The following is a 24730-nucleotide window of genomic DNA, read 5'->3' on the forward strand; positions in this document are numbered from 1 at the left end:
TTTTTTTACCTTCCTCTTTTGAACCATCCCAATACAATTTTGAACCATCCCAATACAATTTTTCACCATTCCCTTTTGAACTATTCCTAATATTATTTTTCATCTTCCCCTTTTGAACTATTCCTAATATTATTTTTCATCTTCCCCTTTTGAACTATTCCTAATATTATTTTTCATCTTCCCCTTTTGAACTATTCCTAATATTATTTTTCATCTTCCCCTTTTGAACTAGTCCTAATATTATTTTTCATCTTCCCCTTTTGAACTATTCCTAATATTATTTTTCATCTTCCCCTTTTGAACTACTTCTAATATTATTTTTCATCTTCCCCTTTTGAACTATTCCTAATATTATTTTTCATCTTCCCCTTTTGAACTATTCCTAATATTATTTTTCATCTTCCCCTTTTGAACTACTTCTAATATTATTTTTCATCTTCCCCTTTTGAACTATTCCTAATATTATTTTTCATCTTCCCCTTTTGAAATATTCTTAAAGTAATATTGTTTTTAATCTTCGTCTTTTCAACTGCGGGGATCACGGTAGCTCAGTGGTAGAGTACTTACCTCTGGGTATCCCTGGTTCGATCCTCGGCCAAGTAAGTTTCTGGCGAACAACATTGTGTTCGCGGGTTTTCTCTGGGGTTCCCCCCGTTTCCTCCCACACTCTCGTTTCAACAATTCTTCCATCATTATACATTTGCTTTAACCATCGTCTCTATTAGCCTAAAGGGTATTGTGGGACGTTAAACTGAAAGATTTCATTGTTCATTTCAACTTTTTTACTATCTTTAATCGTGTTTTCTTATCATCCACTTTTCAACTATTCCTAGTTTTTTTCCTCTACGTAGCTCTCCTCGCAAGTGTAGTGTCTAGCGCTTGTCATTTTGATACACAATATCGCGGATTCACAATACAGTGCTATCGATCTCACCTTAAACTGTAGGTTTGGTCTTATATGGACTCTCTTCTTGACAAAAGCCGTAAATACAAATAAACCAATCTCTTTTCTGTACGCACTGAGAAAAATCCATTCTCCGGACAGCGGTATATTGTATATACAAATATACGGTATCATCTTGCTTACTACAGAAATCAGTACGGAGCATACGTTATCCGTATGCTACATAGGCACTGCCCTTAGTTGTTGCATCATGCTGTTGCAGGATATCTGATATCTAACAGTCTTCCTTATATTACATACATATATATATGTTACCTTCGTCAACTATATGTTATATACGTCCATTTGTATGTGAGATCTTGATCGCCTATATTGTTTCATACGGAAAGTACGTATAGATGGTACACTTATACGGAAAGTATTATAAAACATGCGTTTTCAGTTATACGTCTGCTGTGCGTTAAGTCCAAAAGCTACAGAATTACGCATGTAACCTACCTTTTTAAGTACGCCACCTAACTTTTTTTTATCAGTGTGTATTTCAATAATTCCTTCATACACTTGCGTTCAACTTATTTGTCTGAAAAGTATAGCAAAAGAAGTAGCAGTATAACGTTCACGCCACGTCAAGGAGTTTGGTTTGTATGGCTTGATATTTTCTCCATTAACATTAATACCGGAAGTGGCAGAACATTTCTACCAGATCTTGTTTTGTTAGAGATTAGAATGGAGATAGAATTCATTCTTGGTTTGCTGAAGTGATTACAGAAAACCACTACTCACTATCTGTTATCGTTTTACTTTATACATAACTATCAACATTGAAATTGAAAATTTTGAGTTCTGTCATTTCTAGGGTTGAATAGAGGGTAAAGACAGAAGATGGTACTTATTCTTCTAACCCTAAATCGATTCCAAAAATTGCTTCTCTCTACCTTAATGTTTTTATTCTATAGAGATCACCTTTGGTGTATGGGGTCACTGGTTCGATCCCTTGCCAAGTAACTTTGTGGTGGACAACATCGTGCATGTGGGTTTTCTCGGTACACTCCCGTCCCATCTCACATTTTCTTTCCAGCAATTGTACGATCACCACTCACTTACGTTAACCATTCGCCTCCCTTAGCCTAAAGGGCAAAAACGTGGGATGTTAAACTGAAATATTTAATTTCATGTTTTCTATACTGATCAACTTGAAACCGGAAATAGTTTATTAATTTCTACCACTTCCAGTAAATACAGGGTGAGTCATAACTGTAGTGTAGTATTATCATCATTTGCATGGAGACTTATGACGCACCCTATAGATCACCTCCGTCTTGTTTTCGTGAATATAGAAAGTGATTTACATATGTTTCAATTTTTGGAAAATACGTTAAAAAATATGTTTCTGAAATTCATTTCTGAAGTAGGAATGATGAAAGAAGGGAATCAATACGCTTTACTATCAATTTCCCTGAAATTGTGTGAATTTATCTTTCCGATACGGGAAGTTATGTCCTGATTTTGGGAAAAGAAATTTAAAAGCAACTTTGGGAACAAAAGATCCAGGTGTAAATAGTGAATCTAGTCTTGTGTGAATGAGTTTCCGTAGTCATAAGCCAATGGAATGTACACATTTTAATTTCTTTTTATTAATTCATCTTGTGTTACCTAAAAAAGAGTTAACGCTTCAGCTATTTACAAGAAAATAAGTAATATTATGGACACATTGAGGATAGATGACAAAATTTTATAGGTAGTGGCTTTACTATACCAGGTACTCTGCTTCAAATGTGTATTTTTCTTTAACTGAATAGCTAAAATTGAAAAGAAACTAAAAGCTTCACTGTCAACAAGAATTGAAAGCATCAAACTTTTATGGTAAATAGTGGGTAGCGAATCTTTGACTAGTCAGGTAGGGCTTTACAGACCCTATTCATCATGCATTATTATCTAAATTTAAAAGTACACAGTGGATTATAGTGTTTTTAATCGTTCCTCATAGTTTGCGGTACAGTATGTTTACGTGAACAGGAATGTTTTTTAAAAAAAGTCACTGTAACATTTGGAATATAAGTCATTTGCAGTCAGACTTTGTGAAATACTGCATCGGAACATAACTGTTTATTTTATTTAACGTTGTAAATGATAAACTTCTCGATGTTAGCTGTCTTTATCTTTTGTTTTTATACATGCTTTACATGTAGAGCTCTCAAAACGATAAAGTAGATTCCACAGGCAATAGAGAAGCTATTATCTTCTGCTGCCCACCCATCTTCAAATTGAAATGATGGAAATATGTAGGAGCTTCTAAATAACCATCGAAATGTCTATGTGAGATCAGGAGTTCCTTGAAAATGGACTAAAACGAGGAACAAATACTAAAAAGATTTCTCAACTATTTGGGACAGGAAACAGACGAAGAATTGAAAACAATGTAAGCGAGGAAGAGATTAATGTGAAAAAGATTATTACTCAAATATTAGTGACGAATCTTATCTTAACGTCGACGAAGAATAAGGTTACAGCTATTTTAAGTGTATTTTTGCATTGCATACCTGGAGATGCAAAAAATGCAGAAAAAATGCATTTGGCGTCTTGGTGAAAATCTTATACAGATCTGTATTTCTCAACATGAGACTGACCTCTTCAATGATTTTCAGGAACAGTCTTCGAAACACAACTTACCATAGAAATTATAATCTAGAAAATGAGTTGTGGAGGATTCCCTTTAAAAACCGACAAAGTAACATAACGGTCTTGCAAACAACCCAAACTGTCTTGCCAACTCTTTATGCACCACATCAACGTGTTGAGCAAAAATTGTATGTAAGGGGAAAACCACTATCTCTACTATATTGATAGCTTTGTAATAAAAAACAGAAGAACACTAGCATGTCTTTGATTTCCTATAAATCACTACAAAATTTAATATTCATGAAAGAAACAATTCGAGGTTGTTAGACTCCACAAGAGTGTAGCTTATTTGCACCAGAATAGTTAAGGTCTAAAAGCAACAAAGCACTAGATTTAAGGGTATATTTTAACGCTCATTCTATGCGCATGTTTCTAATGGATACATATGGTAATGCGAATCTATAGTAGGGGAATTGTTATTTTAGTTTCATTCCATTTCATATCCTGTTGATTTAATTTATTTATATTTCTCTTTGGCTTCATTATAATGCAGGATAGAGTCTTCAAACATAAACTCTGGATTATATTAACCAAATTAGAAATGGCTACAGCACAAGTAGTGGGTCGTCTGCTTATACTATAAATAGCAATGGAGAAATATTTGTGTTAACGTTCCGATGTAAGTGGTTGAGGAAAGTAAAAGAATAACTGATAGATTCTACCGAGACAAGCAGCAACTTGTTATTAATCATCCATCTGACTCTCCAGCAGCAAAGTAACGCTTATATATTTCGTGAAGATAATAGATCACCAATGCAGATTAAGGTTAAATCGAGAAACTATAGACCAAATATTTACCATTCGTCAAATATTTGAGAAAAATGGGAATACAATAATACGATACATAAATTATTTATTGATTTTAGAAAAGTCTACGAGTAGAATAGGAGGGAAACATTGTACAATATTTTTACCTAAAAAAAACTTAGCTGGATTAATAAAGATGTGTTCAAATGAAACCGAATGTAAAATAATGGAAAACTTATTCATCAATTTTCACGTGGAGAATGGACTGAAAAGAGGAGATATGTTGTTGACATCGCTATTCAATTTTGTTCTGGATTACAAGATAAGAAGAATTCAAGATATGAATCAGGGCCTAGAGATAAATGGCCCTCACCTGGTTAAAGCTTGTGTTGATGATATCAATATGATAGAAGATGATACGAGAACGATAGAAAGTAATGCAGAAGTTTTATTAATCTCCTGCAAGGATATGCAGAAGGAAAGGGGATTAAGCGTAGGTTAAGGTGAAAAAGGGATAATTGATCCAAAGGGGCGGGAAGGAAAGAGGTACTGGAAAATTCTCTCTATTCTCAACCGAAAGCAACATTTGACAAGTTGGGTACTTTCAGAGCGTTCGTTCTTGATCTAAAAATTAAATAAATATGCATCAAAGAATCCTAACCCTAATGATACATCAAACCAACTAACTGTAATATTATTCTACAAGGACACTTTTGTTCAACCTCCATGAAAAAGCATGAAGAAGAACCAATCATGAATATAGAAACTATTCTATGCAAATCTTAGATACAACACTCCGTTACTCTTCTACATGACTGTCATTACTATGATGTACTTATCATAATTTGACACAAGCATTCCTTTGACTTTCTCAAACCAGGAACGCACCATACAAAATTTCTTGTAGACTTTTGCCACGGTCACAATGTCATTGTGAGCTTATCTTTTAATTGACTCTTCATGAACCGCGTGATTCACGCATTCAACAAGATCGTCTGTCAGCAAACTATTTTTGTTGTGTACGTCTGTGTTTTTTTTTTCTGGAAATATTCTGCAACATTCACGTAGAAAAAAAAGCTATTTCTCAAAATTCATGCCGTAAAGCTTTCATCCGGTTATGAACTGTTTGTATTATCGTTGGGCGTCTGTTTCATTGTTGCACGTTGTTCTTGTGTGGTGACTCATCGGAGGTTTACAAACCAGTAGCCCTCTTATTACATTTATAACATGATATAAATTATATGGTTTATCTATCTATATAAATAAAAATGAAACCACCCAACCGATCTTGATTAAATTTTCAACATAGATGAAGATTGGGCCTAGAATTGTATTTATTATTTCACGTTGACGGTGCAACTTAGGAGGGATATATAATAATGATCAAAAATGACCAATATTAGTGTCGAATCCATAGTTTCCTGGGTCGCTGAGAACAGTGACACTTCTGATGCTGTTTAAATCTAAATTCAGCTCCGAAACTTGGAAGAAGAGGAGGGATATATATATATATATATATATATATATATATATATATATATATATATATATATATATATATATATATATATATATAAATGATCGAAAATAACCCATATCAGAGAACGCTTCAGCAATAATAAAAAGTGACTGACTAACGGAGTATATTAGTACGGTAATTTTCTTTAATTTTATCCAGCGAAGCGGGTAATTGAGACTAGTTTTTAATATAGTTACCACCAATTTGAATTAAGGATAGTTTAAGGTTCTTTCTTTAGTTCAGTTCTACTTCCTAAAAGATAGTGAATAACTTGAAGACAGTGAACCTGGGGTCTCATTTGGGGAGGGTAGAGGCAATTTATCCTCTGGATTTGAGAACCATATGTTTTTTAATAAATTGTATACTAAAAAAAAAAACATGAATCCATTATGCTGGTAGAAATTGACTCAGGTAGTATCTTCTAAGTGGTATTAAATAAACGAATGTCTTTTCTTATAGACCAGATCTTTAGACGTGCATTTTGTGATGTCATAACTATTGAGCACTCAAATTTCTTCATTATATGAAAGACCTTGAAAATAATTATTAGTTAATTTAATACCGTTTTGTGGATATTACCTGCCTTCTTCATTATTTTTAGGTTATTCAATTACATTCAAAAAAAGTAGGGCGGACCTTAACAGTCTTAAATCTAGAAGTACATGCTTGAACGGAAACATATCGATAGGGGCACACGAAAAAATGTTGTATACCATTTATATAGCTCCTCAAAGAGACTATTGCGTATTTATATATGTTCAGAGTTAGCAACACTGCCAACCTCATCCCTGTGGATCCTGAGACGAAGCACAAAACAAGAACCGATGCAAGTTTGGGCTTAAGTGAATGGGTGTTGGTTTGATCGAACCAAATAAATGTGAACTTGAAGCGGGTATTCTGGAGGGATTGGAATCGAAGCCAAGGGACGATGGGGACAGGGGCCAGAATGGAGAAAAGAAAGGGGGTATGGGTAGAGAAAGAGTAGATAGGAAGGAAATGCAACATCTCAGGATCGAGTGACTAAAAGCTGAGTTGAGTGACGGAGCTCGTCGTAACATTAGTGGTTAAATACCCCTGGTGAAGTGTGAACTTGCCTCCTTGAAAGGTTTGCTCTGTTCTGATATGAAATTGCTTTTTTTTCTTTTTGGCGCCAAAATGCTCTGCTTTTGCGATCTCTTTCTGATGTGGCGCTACGAACTACTGGATTTCACAGTTACTTAACTAAGTTCTCCCCTGGGATTAATATTCCTTTTAATGCAATCGAAGAACAGCACTTAGTGCGTTGATATAGGCAATATAGAATTCTACACGACCTAAATTACTTAACAGCAAGAAAAGCAAACTTTTTTAAAAAAAAAAAATAAATCATTACAGTCACTTTTCAGAATATTACAGAAGCAGAGACTTTGGCGGCATTATGGCACAAAGGTGTCAAAACATTTTCAACCACTGCTGCTTTTGAAATTTTGTTCGAAAAAAAAAACACGATCCAGCTTATTATTAAACCAAAAGTACATTTCAAGATATCTGCCCAATAATGTACACCCAAAGGGTAAAAACAAATATATATTCTATTGCTAGAAAGCAATCTCTGTAATGTCTTATAAAAATATTCACCGTAGTAATTTTTCAAAACTTTTGCACAGCATTGCTACAGTGTATTCTTTTATTTAGTACGCATGCTTTTATTTCACATATTTATGACTATGTCAATTTTTTTCTTTCTTCTTTTGTTAAAAAACATACAAATATTATATACTCATATAGATGTAATTAATGTAACAGATGTAACGACTACAGGCGCACTACACAACTGAAGAAATGACTGTCAAACAGCAAATTGCAGCAGTACGTGTGTGTCAACTATGCGCTGGTCATATCATCAATTTGACAATCTCTGGAAGGGAGAAAGTGAAATTATCTAGTCCAGTCAGTTTATCATTCTCAAATTTGTTAAGGTAAAAGATACAGTATTTTAGTCTATGGCAACTTTGTTTTATATAATAGCATGTATGTGTATGAATGTTTCTGTTTATATTCATTTTTAAAAGAAGAACTGAACCATGATTAGATGATATGGCTTTTGTGGCTTGATATATGGTTGTTCTTTGTTTCTACCATTACATCATACATTGAGTTCTTTTTGTACGGAATTTCTTGAAACTCTGCAAAAGAGTTAAAATAAACTTTGTAGAAGCAAATACTGTAATATTTCTTGAAGCTGAAAGAAAATAAGCTTTTTGCTCCTATCAGATTTTTGTTAGTGTATAATTAATAATTAAGCGAAAAAGAAAAAATTCTAAACAACAGGTTGTACCCGGCAAAAATTGGCAATTTGGTAGCATTGCTTTAGCATAATAAGTAATTCAAACCCAACAACTGTATTCCACATAATTTTCACTAAGATACCCCTAGTGGCTAAGCGGTTAGCATATCTGAGTTTGGCGTGGGAGAAGCAGGTTCTATTCTCGGGTGGAAGCTCATAACGAATCTCATGTAGATCCACGTCTCACATAATCTCACTGCTGAAAGGGACGCTAAACTCAAAATCAAGTAATTTTCACTGAAATATTTCTAATTTGTTAAGTTAAACATATTGAAATCCATACGTGCTTTAATTATTAGAACCTAGGTTTCAAAGGCAGCTTATTTCTTCTATCATCAGAGTTAACATTGAATCACACAAATGCTATGCATCGTAAAGGATCAAGAATGATTAGATACCGTAGGTATTTATTTAATCCGGTGTGAATGTGTCCTCACATTCATTGGACAAATATGTCATGCAATTAAGACGAGACGGGATGAAATATAAAATGTATACAAATAAAAGGTCAGAATTAGCACAACATACTTTGGAAGAAAAACATAAAATTTTGTTTGAAGTTTCTGTTACGTCTACTCATGGAAATAAAAGATCAATAAGAGAATCAGTAGAAATTAATTTAACATTATTTTATCAGTGTTTAATGAAAAAAAATCTTTGTCTAAAGATGAGACATAAAATAACTTTAATATCATTTTAACATTGAAACAAGGTGAAGTGAACAGAACTTAGGAGCTCCTGAGTTGCAAACCTGTGAAGCACATTATCTGTTTCGAGCCGAGCTCAGCCATCAAATATCTTTATTCCTTAGATAATAGGCTACTTGCCCACCAACTTTCATTTAAATCTGACCAGCAGATACCAAGAAATAAAGCAATAAATATATATCCCCTGCATACACACGCACACGCTTATATATATATACGGGTTTGTGTGTGTGTGGGAGTGTGTGTATATGTATGTGTATATGTAGTGCTTTATTTCTTGGAATCTACTGGTCAGATTTAAATTAAAGTTGGTAGGCAAGTAGCCTATTATCCCCGGTGCGAAACTAAAACCTCCGACATTTATACATCAGAAGTTAATAATGATTATTCCAAAGTTTGAATATATTCTTATGTGCACTTCAATAATAACGTTTAACAAATCTAGATCATTTCGAAGAACGTATTACTTCCGAATTTGATGGATTAAACTAGTTAACAAATTTAAACTTTTTGTTTGTTACATAAGAAAAATCACCTGATCTTAAAGGAACTTTTTGCGCTGAATTCGAATATGCACTCGGTTTCTCTCCATCGCGTACAGTTTTCCCGTAACAGAGGGATTTTCGGGAAATTCCCTCAAAAATTTCCCTTTTTCAGATATTTTATTCCCCTAGCTCCTTTCCCCTTACATATAGTAACATAGAAATTATACCTAAGTATACCTTGATTTATATTTAATAAACCCTAAAAGTTTCGTAAAAATCGCTTTGTTCTTTCTAGAGAAATAAATATATTTGTATGTATACTGTGTGCACTGTTTATTGCACCTGATAGTAATGCTTTCAGATCTCCTGAGTTGGGGTAAAAACGATTTGCTTTATTACTACAAACACAGACATAAAAATTAATATTTACAATAGTCAACAACACACTTGTATTGCTCTCTGTAAATTAGAAACGTGTATAAAAATAGAATGTACTTCCAACGTATATTTTTTTAAACGTACAGGATATGTATATCTTAATACATATATATACAATTCTCCAAGTTTTTTCGTTTTGTTCATGAAATGGTTATCAATATTTGTTATCAAATGTAACAGAATGCAAAAGAAAGAAAGAATGGAATACAGACTCATTGTTGACAACAATGAACTAATGCAGTCTGAATTTTCCACTTCGGTATCGTTTCCCCCCTCCCCCCGCGCATTTCTTTCTTTCTTGTGTTCTTGACACCTAGTGAGGGAGTTTTGTACATTTTTATATTGACGTGTGGTTTAACACTACTTCACTTTCAAAGTTGTCTTTGCTGCTAAGAGTGCTTTCATGTTTGATCTTAACGGCATTATACCCAACTAAGAGCAGAAGTTTAGTTTGTGATCACTACCATGGGGTCAAGAGGACGGCGTTCGTGTGTTAACTCACCAAATAGTTTTTGTTATGTGTTTGGCCATTTTGTAGTTAAAGGACAGTGTAGATCCATTACGCCATCGGTGAAACTAGCATATTATATATATTTCGGATGTCGTGTGGGAGATCAGGACAAAACTTGGGCACCCAACATAATTTATGCGTCGTGCTACGTCACTTTACTTGCATGGGCCAAAGGGAAACGGAGGTTTATGAAATTTGCTGTACCAATGGTGTGGAGAGAACCCACCAACCATCTGGATGATTGTTATTTTTGTCTCACAGTAATTAAGGGACATTCTAAATAAAGCAAATACACAATAAGTTATCCCAACGTTAAATCCGCAATTAGACCTATTCCACACGGGGATGAACTTCCACTTCCCGAGCCCCCTACCAACTGGGAAGAGATATGGCCAAAAGACTCTGATGATGATCATGACCTTGATGAACCATCGACATCAACATGTACATCCAAGGATCCAACGTTCATCCCTGACTGTGTTCGCGAGCCACATTTCATCCGGCAATGTGAACTTAATGACCTATTCCGTGATTTGCACCTGACAAAACAAGAGGCGGAACTTCTGGGATCAAGGCTCCAGCAGTGGAACTTATTGGATGCAGAAACGAACATATCAGTGTACAGGAAAAGGCATGTTCAATTTTCAAGCTATTTCTCAATGCAAGATAATGTGTGCGTATGTACGGATATAAATGTGTTGATGGCGGAGCTAGGAATTCCTTACGTTCCAGAAGAATGGAGGTTATTTATCGACGCGTCAAAGGTCAGCCTTAAAGCTGTCCTTTTACATAATGGAAATAAAAAAACCTATACCACTTGCGCACTCAGTGAAGATTAAGGAATCCTATGACACCATGTCAACTTTGCTAAATCTTATAAATTACAAGGACCATTGTTGGCAAATATGTTGTGATCTCAAGGTAGTTGGTATTTTATTAGGACTGCAGTGCGGTTACACGAAGTACCAATGTTTTTTATGTTTATGGGATAGCCAAGCTGATGACAAACATTATGAAGTGAAGGAATGGGAACCTAGAGTGAATTACGTACCTGGAGAATGCAACGTCAAATACGCTGCTTTGGTAGATCCTAATAAGATATTACTACCGCCACTTCATATCAAGTTAGGACTTATGAAAAACTTTGTCAAAGCCATGGACACATCTGGTGAAGGTTTCAAGTATTTGCGAGATAAGTTCCCTAACCTGAGTGATGCTAAGATTTCAGCGGGAGTGTTTATTGGTCCCCAAATTAGGAAATTAATGCTTGATGATAGCTTTGACAGCAAGTTAAACAGTGCTGAGCTAGCTGCCTGGACAGCATTTAAGTGTGTTGTGCGCAACTTTCTGGGCAATAACAAAGCTGAGAGTTACACAGAAATCGTACAGGACATGATACAGAAATACAAAAAGTTGGGTTGTAGGATGTCTTTAAAAATCCACTTTTTGCACTCCCACCTCAGCTTCTTTCCTGCTAACCTAGGTGCTCTCAGCGACGAACAGGGGGAAAGATTCCACCAAGATATAATGGCAATGGAGAAAAGGTACCAGGGACGATGGGATCCTTCAATGATGGGGGACTATTGTTGGGGTCTTGTTAGACAATGCAACATTTCTTACAAAAGAAGGAAGTAGTGTACGTTTTTGTAACCCAATGGAAGTTTCATATATTGTGATAGTTTTGATTGTCTTTTCATGACCTTTTGGTACATTTGTATTATTGTTTATTGTAAATTGTCACACTTGTAAATTATATTGTATTATATTTTATATATGTGTTTGTGGTAATAAAGCAAAACGTTTTACTTCAACTTAAGAGATCTGAAAGCATTACTATAAGGTGCAATAAACAGTACACACAGTATACATACAAACATATTTATTTCTCTAGAAAGAATAAAGCGATTATTACGAAACTTGGAGGGTTTGTTAAATATGAATCAAAGTATACATAGGTATAATTTCTATGTTAGTATATGCAAGGGGACAAGATCTTGGGGTGTAAAATAAACGAAAAGGGAAATTTTTGACGGATTTTCCCGAAAATCCCTCTGTTACGGGAAAATCGTACGTGATGGAGAAAAACCGAGTGCATATTCAAATTCAGCGCAAAAAGTTTCTTTAAGAACAGGTATTTCCTTTTATGTAACAAAACCTTTGTTAACTAGTGTATCCAAACAACATTGGTGATATAATATGTTCTTCTGTAGTTGAAATATGTAATTTGTGTACTGAAAACGATTAAGGATACTTTGAACTCGTGATTTAAGTAATTTAACTTAATGTTATGATGCAACATATAACTTGTAAGTATTTCATAGTTTCATAGTTGACAAATAATTCATTTCAAAACGAATTTTTGTCAGGTGACTTATGACCTGTCTCATATTTGATTGGAGTATTAGTTTGCAATTTCAATCTTGTCATCTTTTTCCCATTTTAGTGTTAAATTGTTTTTTTTCTGGTAGTACTTCTGTACTACAGATTTAATGTTTTTTAGCTATTTTGAATAGGTCATATGCATCAGCAACTTAATAGCAAATCAATGTACTATAGTTACTCGTAGATTTGTTTACATTAATTTAGAAGTAAGACGAAATGGATAACATAACTTTCACTTACAATAATAATCTTAACCAGCTAACAAAGATTTATATTTCTTTGAAGGTTTTGGGTTACTTTCGCTTGTGGATGAGAGTACAGGTCATTTTGAAGAGAGGAGGTACTCGTATTTCTTGAATACTGTACCTGTTGAAACAAGAATATTAAGGAAATTATCAACGTCATATAACTAAAAGAATAACATAAAAATAAACAAACAAAAAGAAAATTGGAAAGGTAAATACTGATGTTACCGGCAAGTGTGTGGTCTGTCGCTTGATGTGTGCAATACTAGGAGGATTATACGCCATATTTGCGAACACCATCCTTTCTTCGTAGTCGTATTCGCAGAGGATCTTGTTTTCGCACAAATAGAACCGATCTCCTACGCAGAACCTGAAACAAGATATTAAAAAAAAGAACGTAAGTACGCAGTTGAACATAAAACATGGAATAGAATATTGTATTGTATTGTATTTGTTCGACATCATTGTATGAAATATAAATTATACATATTCTTTTTAAGTACATTTAACAAGCAGATATGATAAGTTACGGAGATGTCAATTTCTCTTAAAGTTTATAAAACATTCACTAAATTATCTTGTCCTGTAGCAACCCTTCTACTGATCTAGTAGCTATGGGGCACTTCTGGTCCACGGAAACCTGTATTAGATTCCTGGTGAGAGAATTTTGAAATTTGAACGCATTACGGTGGCTCCAACTTAAACGTTAGACTCCAACATCATGTATCATTCTCAGTGTTGAAAAGGGACACCAAGCTCCAGTCATTACTGTCATGTGTTCTTAGTAAAGCAGTATGAATCTTTAGCTTATTTCTCAGTGGTTTCGTTTAGCAGCAAGCCCGTTTCATGGTAAAGTCTTGGTCAGTGCTGTAGTCCTAAAATTTTCAGAGGGTATACGCTGATTTGTGATCATCTATCATTGTCATGAGAGACATTGAAGGCCTTTTTTAATGAACAAGTGTAAATCGTATGTATTAATAATATAAAGAATACATTAGTGTTTTATAATCTAAAAGCATTTCATGCTATTTTCTTGATAGCACTCCTTATCTAAATCACAGCATTAATAACATAAATTGATGTAGGTATGGAGAAGGAACCAACTCACTCCGAGAAGGAACAGAAAAAATCGAGCCGAAAATTTTTTTCATGACTCCTATATTTTAACATTTGCTAAGAATATACGAGGAAAATTGTGATATAGTCACTTTATCATTGGAGTCATGCCCCGATTAAATAAATAAATATAAACGAAACTATACACTTTGAAGCAGAAGGTACACTCTCATGACTAAGATTAAGCAGAGGGTATACGGTGTGTACCGCCGTGTACCCTCGACTATAGCCCTAGTCTTGATTGAAAACATTTTATTAATTTGGATTTACGCCCTCGTAGTGTTGCTACTTATCCTGGTTTTGGAGGAAATATACCTTGTCCAAACTTGGTAATGTCTAGTGTACCAACGGCCCAATTTTCGTATTTATTGATGAAGTTGGATATTATTATTATTATTATTATTATTATTATTATTATTATTATTATTATTATTATTATTATTATTATTATTATTATTATTGGAACTTAGTTTGCACTTTGTTATATAGACTCTTCAAAATAAGAGGAAATCTTGCAATAGAGACAAGAAGGTAGCAGTGTGTTTGGTAACAGAAAGTCTAAGCTCATTTTGTAATTTGTGAAGATTGACGTAACAAGTAACCAGAAATATAGTAGCAACAGCAGTAGACTTGGTAATGGCAGCAGCTGAAGGAATAACAACAAACGATACTTTTGCTACAACAAGAATTATATTAAAGTATTGGGACCGATTCGATCATTTTTATATGTCTCCCCCTCCTTCAAGTTGCAGGGTTGTATTTCGATTTAACCGAGATCGGAAGTATCATTGCTCATCTCTGAGACCCTGAAAACTATGGATTGAGCACGAATATCGGTCATTTTTGACCATTTTTATATGTCTTCCCCCCTCAAGTTGCGGGGTTTAACTTGGATTTAAATGACATCAGAAGGTCACTGCTCATCTCAGCAACTTGAAAACTATGGATTCGACACTAATATCGTTCATTTTTAGACATTTTTTAAATATCTCTCCCTACCCCTCTCCTGAGCTGCACCATCAAAATGAAATGATAAAAGCCATCCCAGGCCTGAATCTCATTTATGTTGAAAATTTGATCAAGATCGGTCTCGTGGTTCAAAAGGTATTACGTCACAAACATAGTGACCTTAATTTTTAGGCCTATATAATTATGTAGATCAGTACGGTAATAGAAACATCGGAAAATCCTTCTTCCTTCCGTGAATACTGCATAAAGCGACCCTATATTTTGCTTTCGAAAGATGGCAAAAAGCAAAAAGTGTCCCTATTTTTTTACTTTGGAGAGGGATAACCCTAGTTCCTTGTTAAAAGGGTGGTTATATCAATATCAAAACAATTGTCGATTTTGTACTTGACTGATATTTTAAGTTTGTCAAGTCATTACTTCTGTGATTCGTTGTATGACAAGCATTTTATATGGCGAGAAAACATCATGGTTAAGCACATGAAGTGACTAAACTTATTTATATATTTTAGTTAATTTTCTGCTACATTTTGTATTGTCCGTAATAGGATCAACTTTTATTTAAGAGTCGCATTACTAACCAATGTTAATGTTTCGAAGAACTCCTCACTAGCTTATCTTGTATTAGTGTGTGTTTATTTTTCTTTCTTTCTTTCTTTAGCATATAGGTATTCCGGAAAATTCTATTAACGTATCAACAATATTTCTTTAAAAAAGGAATGTCAAATAGAACAACTTGGGAATCATTACCAAGTTTATTGCAACTAAAATAGATAATAAAAGTCAAATTGTCTTTTACCGTATATTGATTTTAGTGAAGCTTTCGATTCGCAAGTTTTGCTTTAGAGAACTGCCATTAATGAGTTGTGCAGATGAAATGTTACAAGGAAGCACACATAGGGAACACTTTTCATGGCATCTTAAATCAACGTCAGTTGTCCCCACAAGGAACAATCTTTGGCTCTTAATTATTTCTCTATGGCTAATAATGATGTATATTAATGTAATAAAATTACAATCATAAACGTAAACGCTCTTGCTGTTACTTTTTGTTCTAAAATTAACATTTCATTTCATATTGAAACAATTACCAATTTTGAAATTTTGGATATACATAAGAAATAGTGATGAGAAAAATTGTAACATAATTTGTGTTTCGTTAGAGGTGATATTATATAACCCGCATTATGATACTATCTTCCATTAGTTAAGTACTTTGTATGCTACAAACACTGTAGGAATAGAAAGCCGAGAGAAAACAAGAACATTCTTTGGAAAAGCATATGAACTGTGAATGTTCTTGCCTCAAAATAGGAAATTCCTGGTATTAAATTCCAAGCACGGGATTATTTAGTGATATTTTTTCCGTGCCACGAGGATAATGCTACACTGGTATCTTTCTTTAACACTTTCGCTCCTCCAGTTTCCTGTTGGTTTTGTGCGTATATGTATATCAAGTAGTAATAAAAGGGCAAGTATGTAAAACACACGGCAAATAAATATTCAAACATTCTGTTTTAAAATAAATACAACATTTGTTGGTATTATTGTGACCATTTGCTACACTATTACTTCAAACAAATGCTCTTGTAGTTACACTTAAAAAAATGAAACATAATGTGGAGAATTTGCATAACTTATTATAGTGATTATGTGAAACTCCTTCAATGTTTGTTATTTGTTCTTCATCCATTAGTACTCTTTCATGTATTGTTCCAGAAAAAAAAAAAAAGTAAACGGACCTTGACACAAACCATTCATCTATGTTCGTGAGCAAAGTACCGAAATATAACAGAACTCGCAACAGATTTCAGCATACAAGATCGTAACAATTTAATCCCTGGATGTCAAGCAAATAATATTTTCTTTTAGGTGCAAGCTTGGATAAGTTTTTCTACCTAACTGAGAGTAAAGGGATCACCCCGCATAGAAGGCACCTGAGAGACTCATACGTAATAACTCTTTCGTTTGTAATAATGCTGTACCCTGAGACTTACTCGGGCTGAGATTGAAGTTAAAATATTCATTGAAATATCAACTTGTTAATATATGAGAATAAACTAAATATTATTCGTTCTATATGTATAAACAATTTCATTAAGCAAACACTGAAATAAATTAAAGAAAAAGCACACAAATTTTTAATTCACACTCGAGTAAGTGGTACTGATTTTAACAGAAAAAAATCTTGACGCTTTCAACAACGAAGTCTTTGTTGCACGTGGCCACGAGTTCGATTTCTGGTGGGAGATCATTGAACACATTCCATCTTAAACTGTGGATTTACTTATTATATAGCCTCAGCGCTGAAAACAAACAATAAACTTCAACAAATAAACAACAAAAATTTAATGAAATTTAAGGTTTCATGGTTACACCTTCTAGTGGTGATTACCTATTGATAAATTTTGTGGCTTTTTCGTGCAAGAAAAAATGTCGTTGTGGCTTTTTCCCCTAAAAAAAAGAAAATAGGTCTTGCTCAAGGGTAAAAAGTCAATCACAGAGTGAAATATAAAATATTAATGTAAAATAATATAAAATATTAATCATTACTGCATTCAAATATTTCACTATTAATAGTAACCCAGAATCATAGTTGGAAGTACGGCAGTATCACATACGTTATTAAGTAAATCATGAATATGTTTCGTTGCATTACCCCACTGGACAAGGTAAGATACCTATAGCGTTTCTGTGATAGAATTAGGCATGACTTTCTCCTATCGACACCGTACGCAGCTGTTACTAAGACACATGATAGAGGACAAATGATTGTATTGATTGCCCAAACCCGGAAAGTGTCAATAAATGCTTCTCTCTGGTTGGTTAAACAACTACCCAGGATATTTTAAAGGCAATTTACAAATATTTTTTATTTGCTTCTTTAATAACAGCTTTCCAATAATTAGTATAATTCTCAATGGTTACTCAAAGTTGAAATGTAGCATTATTATTTCTTTACTAGTAGCATATTGACTGGAATTACTAGTGTGAGCTATTAAACAGAAAATCACTCATTTAGATCATAGTTGAGCATGGGTATCTGCAAATTTAATGATTTTTTCTCAAATCTGGCTCAGAATGTACGCAAATTTAACAAAGGATTTCTTTTCCTTTAGACTTTCACGATTTTAGAAAAAATATTTAGAAGTAGAAAATCGTTAACGGCAAATGAAATGTAGATATTTGAGGCTTGTCTGAAAAATAATGTAAATGTCAGAAAGTCTAACATTTATATATATAAAAATCTTGTATCGTTCATAATTAAAAACCTGTATTTGGCGTTATGTTACAACATGAAGTAACAACCATACATATTTTTGAATACTATTGTTTTAAACTTGGTACCTGTAAAACTTGAATTTGGAGCGAACACGTTCTTTGTTTGCTTTCTAAATTCATTAATTCCTATTAGCTACTTGAACACGCATGTATGTAAAGAAACGGTTTTAATGTAATGTTATAATTACAGCAGAGCAGTTACTAATTAATTTCTACATTATTCCAAGGGAAACCAAAGAGTAAAAGAGCGTCATGGTGTGTCAGTGATAGATTACTCACTTCTAGTGTGAGGAGACCCTCGTTCGTCTCCAGGCCAAGTGAGTTTGTGGTGGACAACATCCTGATTGTGAGTGTTCTCGAGATTATCCCATCAATTTCTTTCATAAACATTCTCTTTCATCAATTATCCGTCTCTCCTTTAGCCTACAGGGGGCACAGTCGTTCAGTGGTAGAGAGTTTACCTCTCATGCATGAGCTCCTTGGTTAGATCCCCGGTCAAGTTTTTGGTGGACAATATCATCTTGGTAGGTTTTCTCGGGTACTCCCTTTCCTCCCACATCCTCATTCTACCGATGCTTCATCATAGTTCACTTGTCTTAATCATCCGTCTCCTTGAGCCTAACGGGCATAATCGTGAGACGCATTTCAATTCATTTTCCTTTTAGGGATGTGCACAAGACAAGATTTGTGGCTGTCTCGTCTCGAAAATGTACTGTAAAAGTGTTGTCTCGACTCGAAATATTTTTCAATTGGAAGAGTCGTGTCTCGACTCGAATTTTGTCAGAAAAATCCTGTCTCAATTCATCTCGTGCGCATCCCTATTTCCTTTAGCCTACAAAGTATAATTGTCGGATGTAAGACTAGAAATTTTATTTGATTTCATGCCCAGTGTTCGATTCCCGGTGGGAGCACTCGGTCGAAAAAGTTTTTTTAGGCCAGGCATCCTGAATGACGTTTTCCTGGGTTTTCGTCATTGACACCAGGCAAATGCCGGGTTGGTATCTAACTTTTAGGTCCCAGACCGCTTCCTTCCTTCCCTTTTCCTGAATAGCGTGCTGAACGAGGTATGTCATCCCTCAAAACGTGACGGGTTAACATGGCTATAGATGCCGAAAGCCCAGAAATTTAAATCCTAAATCTATTTGATTTCATTTTAAGACAGTAAGAGTAGTCAAAACTTACTCTACCGGATCACACACATTAAAATCACTCATGCTAACTATTTGCCTGAACTTAATTGCAAAATACGGAATGTGAATGGTATAAAAGACAAACAGCTATACCCACGCATACGTTTGAAGCATTTTTTTAACTTTCCAAGCAAGGAGTTCCATCTGTTCACAAACACGCCAACCCCCCCCCCCCCCAAAAAAAAGTGTGAGTCAGGTACGGAGGAAATAAAAGAAAATAAATAAGAGAAGTACAAAGAAAAGAAAAAGAAAGAAAGAAATCCAAAGAAAGAAAAAAAGGCAACACCTTTTAACTTGATCCTTGTATTCCTTAAGAGAAGTGATCTCTCCATTAGTGGGATAAAGTTGTGTCACAAAACCTTACTCTACCTACCTCCCGCGGCACTCAGTATTCTTTACGTCATCACTTAACACAACTTTGTTTCTCTTAATGCCCTCGTTTTTTTCACCATTCTTTTCAAGTCTTCTTCTCTTAAGCCCTAATTTTTTTCCTTTTTCTCTACGTAAATCCATTTTGATTAGCCTTTCTACACAATTGTGTATGCTGTGAGATATACATGCAGCATTTTCTTAACGAGAGGTAACATGTTTAAAGTATTAAAAACTATCAAAACTATTTTCTTTCTTAAAATGAGTTCTTTGATTTTTGAAACAAATTTTGCTGGTGTTACTTGTTTTAACGGATTAAACATTTTTTTTTTAGAAAAACTAAGTTTTTAAAAATTTAATTCAGACTGAATTTTTTTGTTTTATTTGAACACTGAAAATAATAAATATTTCAGTCCTAAGGTAAATACTGCAAATATGTACATTTTCTTGTTACAAACGTATATTAAATGTTTTTCACAATATTATTAGTGTTTAACGAAAAAATGTACAAAAATTTTACATATACGAGAAGTAGTTAAAAAGTCAGGAGTTTTCTCACTTTGTTTTATTTTTGCCTACATATACATTGTTTAGGGACATTTAGATACGCATGTCTGCATATAAATTACACCAGTCAACTTCAAGTTATTATTCATGCACTTTAATGCACTTGTCCCAGCAATTTTCTCAGTGTTCAAAACATTTCGAAATTCTTCTGGGCTGGTACTATTCAAGGCTTTCTCCTGTAATGTCTTTGAACTCATTCAAGGCTTTTCTTTCATATTCTTTGTCAGCAAAATAGATCACAAGGCCTTAAATCGGTTGAATACGGGGGACGGGGCATAAACACCATATTGTTCTTTGCCAAGAAATATACTGACATGACTGACATGCCATTGTGGGCATAGTCGTTGTCGTGGCACATTAACTACATTCCACTTCTCCACAATTTTGGACATTACCGTCGCATCTTTCACCCAATCTTCTCAAGACATCCAAGTCAAATTGCTGGTTTACTGTTCGTCCTTGGGAACAAATTCCTTGTAGATAATCCCATTTCCATTAAAAATATATCTACATTGTTTTCACATTGGATCAAACTTCACGTGTTTTCTTGGACTTGGTGAATTTGGATTTTTCCACTGGCTGGATACTTGCTTTGATTCAGAATCTACCTGTAGCACCAGGAGTTATCTCCAGTTATAAGCCGTTGGAGAAAATTCGAATCATTGTGCAGTTCAGTCTTCAAGTTGTGACAAACATTCATTCGAATGTGTCTGCTCCTCTGACAGCAAGTGAGGCACAAATTTCACGAAAACTAGTCTCATCTTCAAGTTGTAAATTAAAATTTGCTGGCAGGTACGGCAAGACAACCCCAGTTCTTCAGAAATTTAATCAATGATCTCTCGGCGACCTAGCTTAATAACATTTCAAACACTTTCAATATTTTCTTCATTTCTTTCTGTCAAAGCACAGCCAGGCCGTCCAGGAAGTCTTCAGTTGACATACCCCCATTTTTGAAGCAGTAAAACCACTTGTAGACTTGTGCCATTCTCAAAGCAGCATCCTTAAAAGCTTGGCGAAGGATAACGATGGTCTAAGATGCAGTTTTTCTCAACAAGAAACAAAATTTAACACATATCTTTTACGCATTGTGATCCGCCGTCTCAACAATCAATCAAAGTAATCCTAAAGCTAAATTTAGTTTACTGCATGATAGGTGGAAAAATGTGTAATGATGTGTCCCCACATCTTCCACTCAAACGTGTTATCTATGCGGAGTAAAACCCACTGAAATGAATAAGTTGAATGGGATCACAAAAAAAAAAAAAAAAAAAAAGTACGAACCGAATTCCTTTTGGTCGGTATATCACCTCTTCATGCTTGAATTAGACTCTTCGAGTATATTCTCCATATATCTTACCGGCTAGATATTAAAACGTGGCAAGAAAGGGATTCTGAAAATAAGAACAAAATTACCATGAAGAAGAAAGAAGTTCAGGAGAAGCTGTAGAAGAAGAAAGGAACTAGGCCTTTTAGTTGATATGCCTAAGCAACAAAGTGGCAACACAAGCAATGACAACATTTATATATTTTTTTAAAGAATCCCGAGAAGGCTGCAAACATCACTGGAGTGAATCTTGAGATAATTAAGCGTTTAAGCACTATACTCGATTGCATAAATTGTGATAGAAAAAACAATTTAGGCGAACTTCAATGATTTGCTAAAGACGCCATGGACTTATACCTCCAAAAGTACACCTGGTACTCAATCCCTGTGAGCCTGCGTAAAATATCATTGCAAGGAAGAGAGATGCTTGTGATATGTGTATTGCCTATAGGGCAATTTCTGGAAGAGGCCCAAGAAGCAAGAAAGAATGGTTTAAGCGAAAAAATTCAAGAGTGAACACAAATACGGACTTAATCAATCGACTCCTCTACACCTTAGTTGCATATATAGCACGTCTCCGAAGTTCCCCACATACAAATCACAGGAAGATAATCCAAGATATACAAGAAGTATTAGAAATCGAGAATACACTTCCAGAAGGAGATAATTCCGTCAACTACAATTCCGAAGACAGATCAGATGAGGAAGGTAGCTTCAGCAATTCTGAATAATATTGTCAGTACCTACTTTTGTCAGGTACTTTTTGTTGCTTTTGCATTTCGTGCTTGTTTTTGTTTACGACAGTCTTTTATAATTTAGGTACTTTGGGGTCCCACAAACGTGTAATTCACCATCATTTTCAATGTACGTATGTACTAAGCATATTACATTCATTTTGTATTAAACTGGAAACTCCTTGCGAAAGCTTCTTTTAGTGTCACAACTACCATATTTAACATTGGAAAGTCAACTAGGCTATTCTTTACTAAAATGGAATTTTTTCCACCAAGATTGCTGAAATTTTCCTCAAACTAGCATCACTGCTTACAGATTGAGGCTAATGGCACTAGCAGGACAAACCGCTAACTATATCGGCAATTTGCTCAACATTATGTTTCGGACTATTTTGAGTATTCGTATATATGTCAATAGATCTTATAGAACTTAACAAAATTATGGGTGTCTGTGTAAAACCTCATATGTATTTTTTTGAGAAAAAAGTATAATTAGTTTTAACCTAAAATTAACATTAACTCTTAAGTTTTAATATATGTTTAACTAAAATATTGGCCAAAGATAAGATATTATCAATCAATATATCACATAGAGCTGTACAAAATAAAACATGTCTGAGGGTAAAATTTCATTTATAATTTCTCAGCAAATAGAAAAGAAAAACGAACTTCGAAAAAATGTACTCTTTTGTTACCAATAATAATTGACAGTTTTAGTTTTGTTGGAAAAGAACTTTATTAAGATTCTACTTGTAATTAGATGTGCAATACACCTGGCTAATTAGTAATTACGTAGCTTGACGTTGTGGTAATATCACTGTTATGCTTAATAATTATCATTACAATAATCTTACATATAAAGCTGATGTTTGTTTCTCATTCCCACATATTAATCCATACCGTTCGTTTGACATCGTACTTGTAAGTAAGATGTATTTTAAGCCAACTGTAAGAAAAGGACCGTAATCTATTTAGAATTTTTTTCCCCGAACACCGACTACTTTGTGCAGATTAAGGGCAGTTATCAATGTAAAATCATTATAATCATCCAGCCTTTTAGATTAAATCGACCCTTAGTACCTTCAAGAAACGATGTTTTATAAGCGAATTTGTATTCTTCGGTGAAGATTAACTTTATAAAGGCATAATTATTATTGCTATAAATACAACTTTTTCTGCGCAAATTTGAAGAAACCGTAAGCTATATAGAATTTTGTTTTCGCTCAACCCCGAATTTTAGTTCCTAGTAACATCACATCCAGAATGAAATAGAGATGTACATAGCAGTTAGAGTGTCTTATGTCATATGATAATTTACCGTGCAACGATTACTAAAATTTACATTTCGCCGGGTTGCTAAAAGCAGTAACAAATGACTAGCAGTAGTGTGACACAGAAATATGTAGCATCCATCCCACCGCTTCTGGTCGTCTTAAAAATAATGTTCGTAATATATCCACGCGCATGGATGCACTATAGGAAACGGAAGGGAAAAGTGTACATGGCACGTGGTACTCAGTTCCGTAGAATTGGAAGTAGAATTTGATTTGATGTCTTTCAACTACATCATGTACAAACGATACGCAAAAGCTCCCTGCTTCCAGTAGCTATCCTCTAAAGCGGGTATGTGCAACTTAGGACGGGGGTGGGCCAATCACAGAGAACTTACTGGCGTCAAGGGCCAGTATGAGACAATGTGTAATATTTTCATAACAATCGAATGGCTATATTTAATAGAGAAACTCGTTCATAGTAAACTATCACAGGAACACAAATACTGTTATAATGATAGCTGTGACTGATTTTTATTTACTAATGAAAAGCAAAAAATCTATTTATTTACCATTTTCGTGGGGAATTTAGTTCTTCATGTTCTGAACTAGTATCTCAATTTTCTGTGGTACACTGGATGTTCCCATGCACACGATATTTTCCAAAGTGGACATAAGATATTCAGGAAATACTTTAAATTCAGTACAAGATTATGTAAGAAGTATATTTTCAATAAAGGGTCAGGTGGGCAGGATGAAATGGTTCACTGGGCCGAGACTGGCCCGGGGCCCGGCTGTTGCACATGGCTGCCCTAAAGAAATAACCTTTAGATTACACACGTGCACGATTCGAATGAGGTCCTAAATGTTGTATACAACAAACGCAGTCATCTTCCACTTATCTTTATTGCTCCATTTCTTACGCCAGAAGCAGGCCCATAGCCAGAACATTGACAAGGAGATTCGAG

At 34.5% G+C, this 24730-nt stretch overlaps 1 protein-coding gene across 6 annotated transcripts in view; it reads right to left on the minus strand.

Moving 5' to 3' along the window:
• LOC145680637 (LIM domain only protein 3-like) overlaps window positions 1–24730 on the minus strand; it is a 435720-nt gene that overhangs the window by 20849 nt on the left and 390141 nt on the right. For 5 of the 6 annotated variants that reach the window (XM_081751334.1, XM_081751333.1, XM_081751332.1 and 2 more), the window contains one exon: window positions 13163–13313. In XM_081751334.1, the coding sequence (XP_081607460.1) occupies window positions 13163–13313 (151 nt within the window). The remainder of the gene's footprint in view (window positions 1–13162; window positions 13314–24730) is intronic. The other variant, XM_081751335.1, reaches the window with a different exon arrangement.

Source organism: Thermobia domestica, chromosome 3, assembly GCF_964235325.1.
Source record: "Thermobia domestica chromosome 3, izTheDome1.hap1.1, whole genome shotgun sequence".
Taxonomy (NCBI): domain Eukaryota; kingdom Metazoa; phylum Arthropoda; class Insecta; order Zygentoma; family Lepismatidae; genus Thermobia; species Thermobia domestica.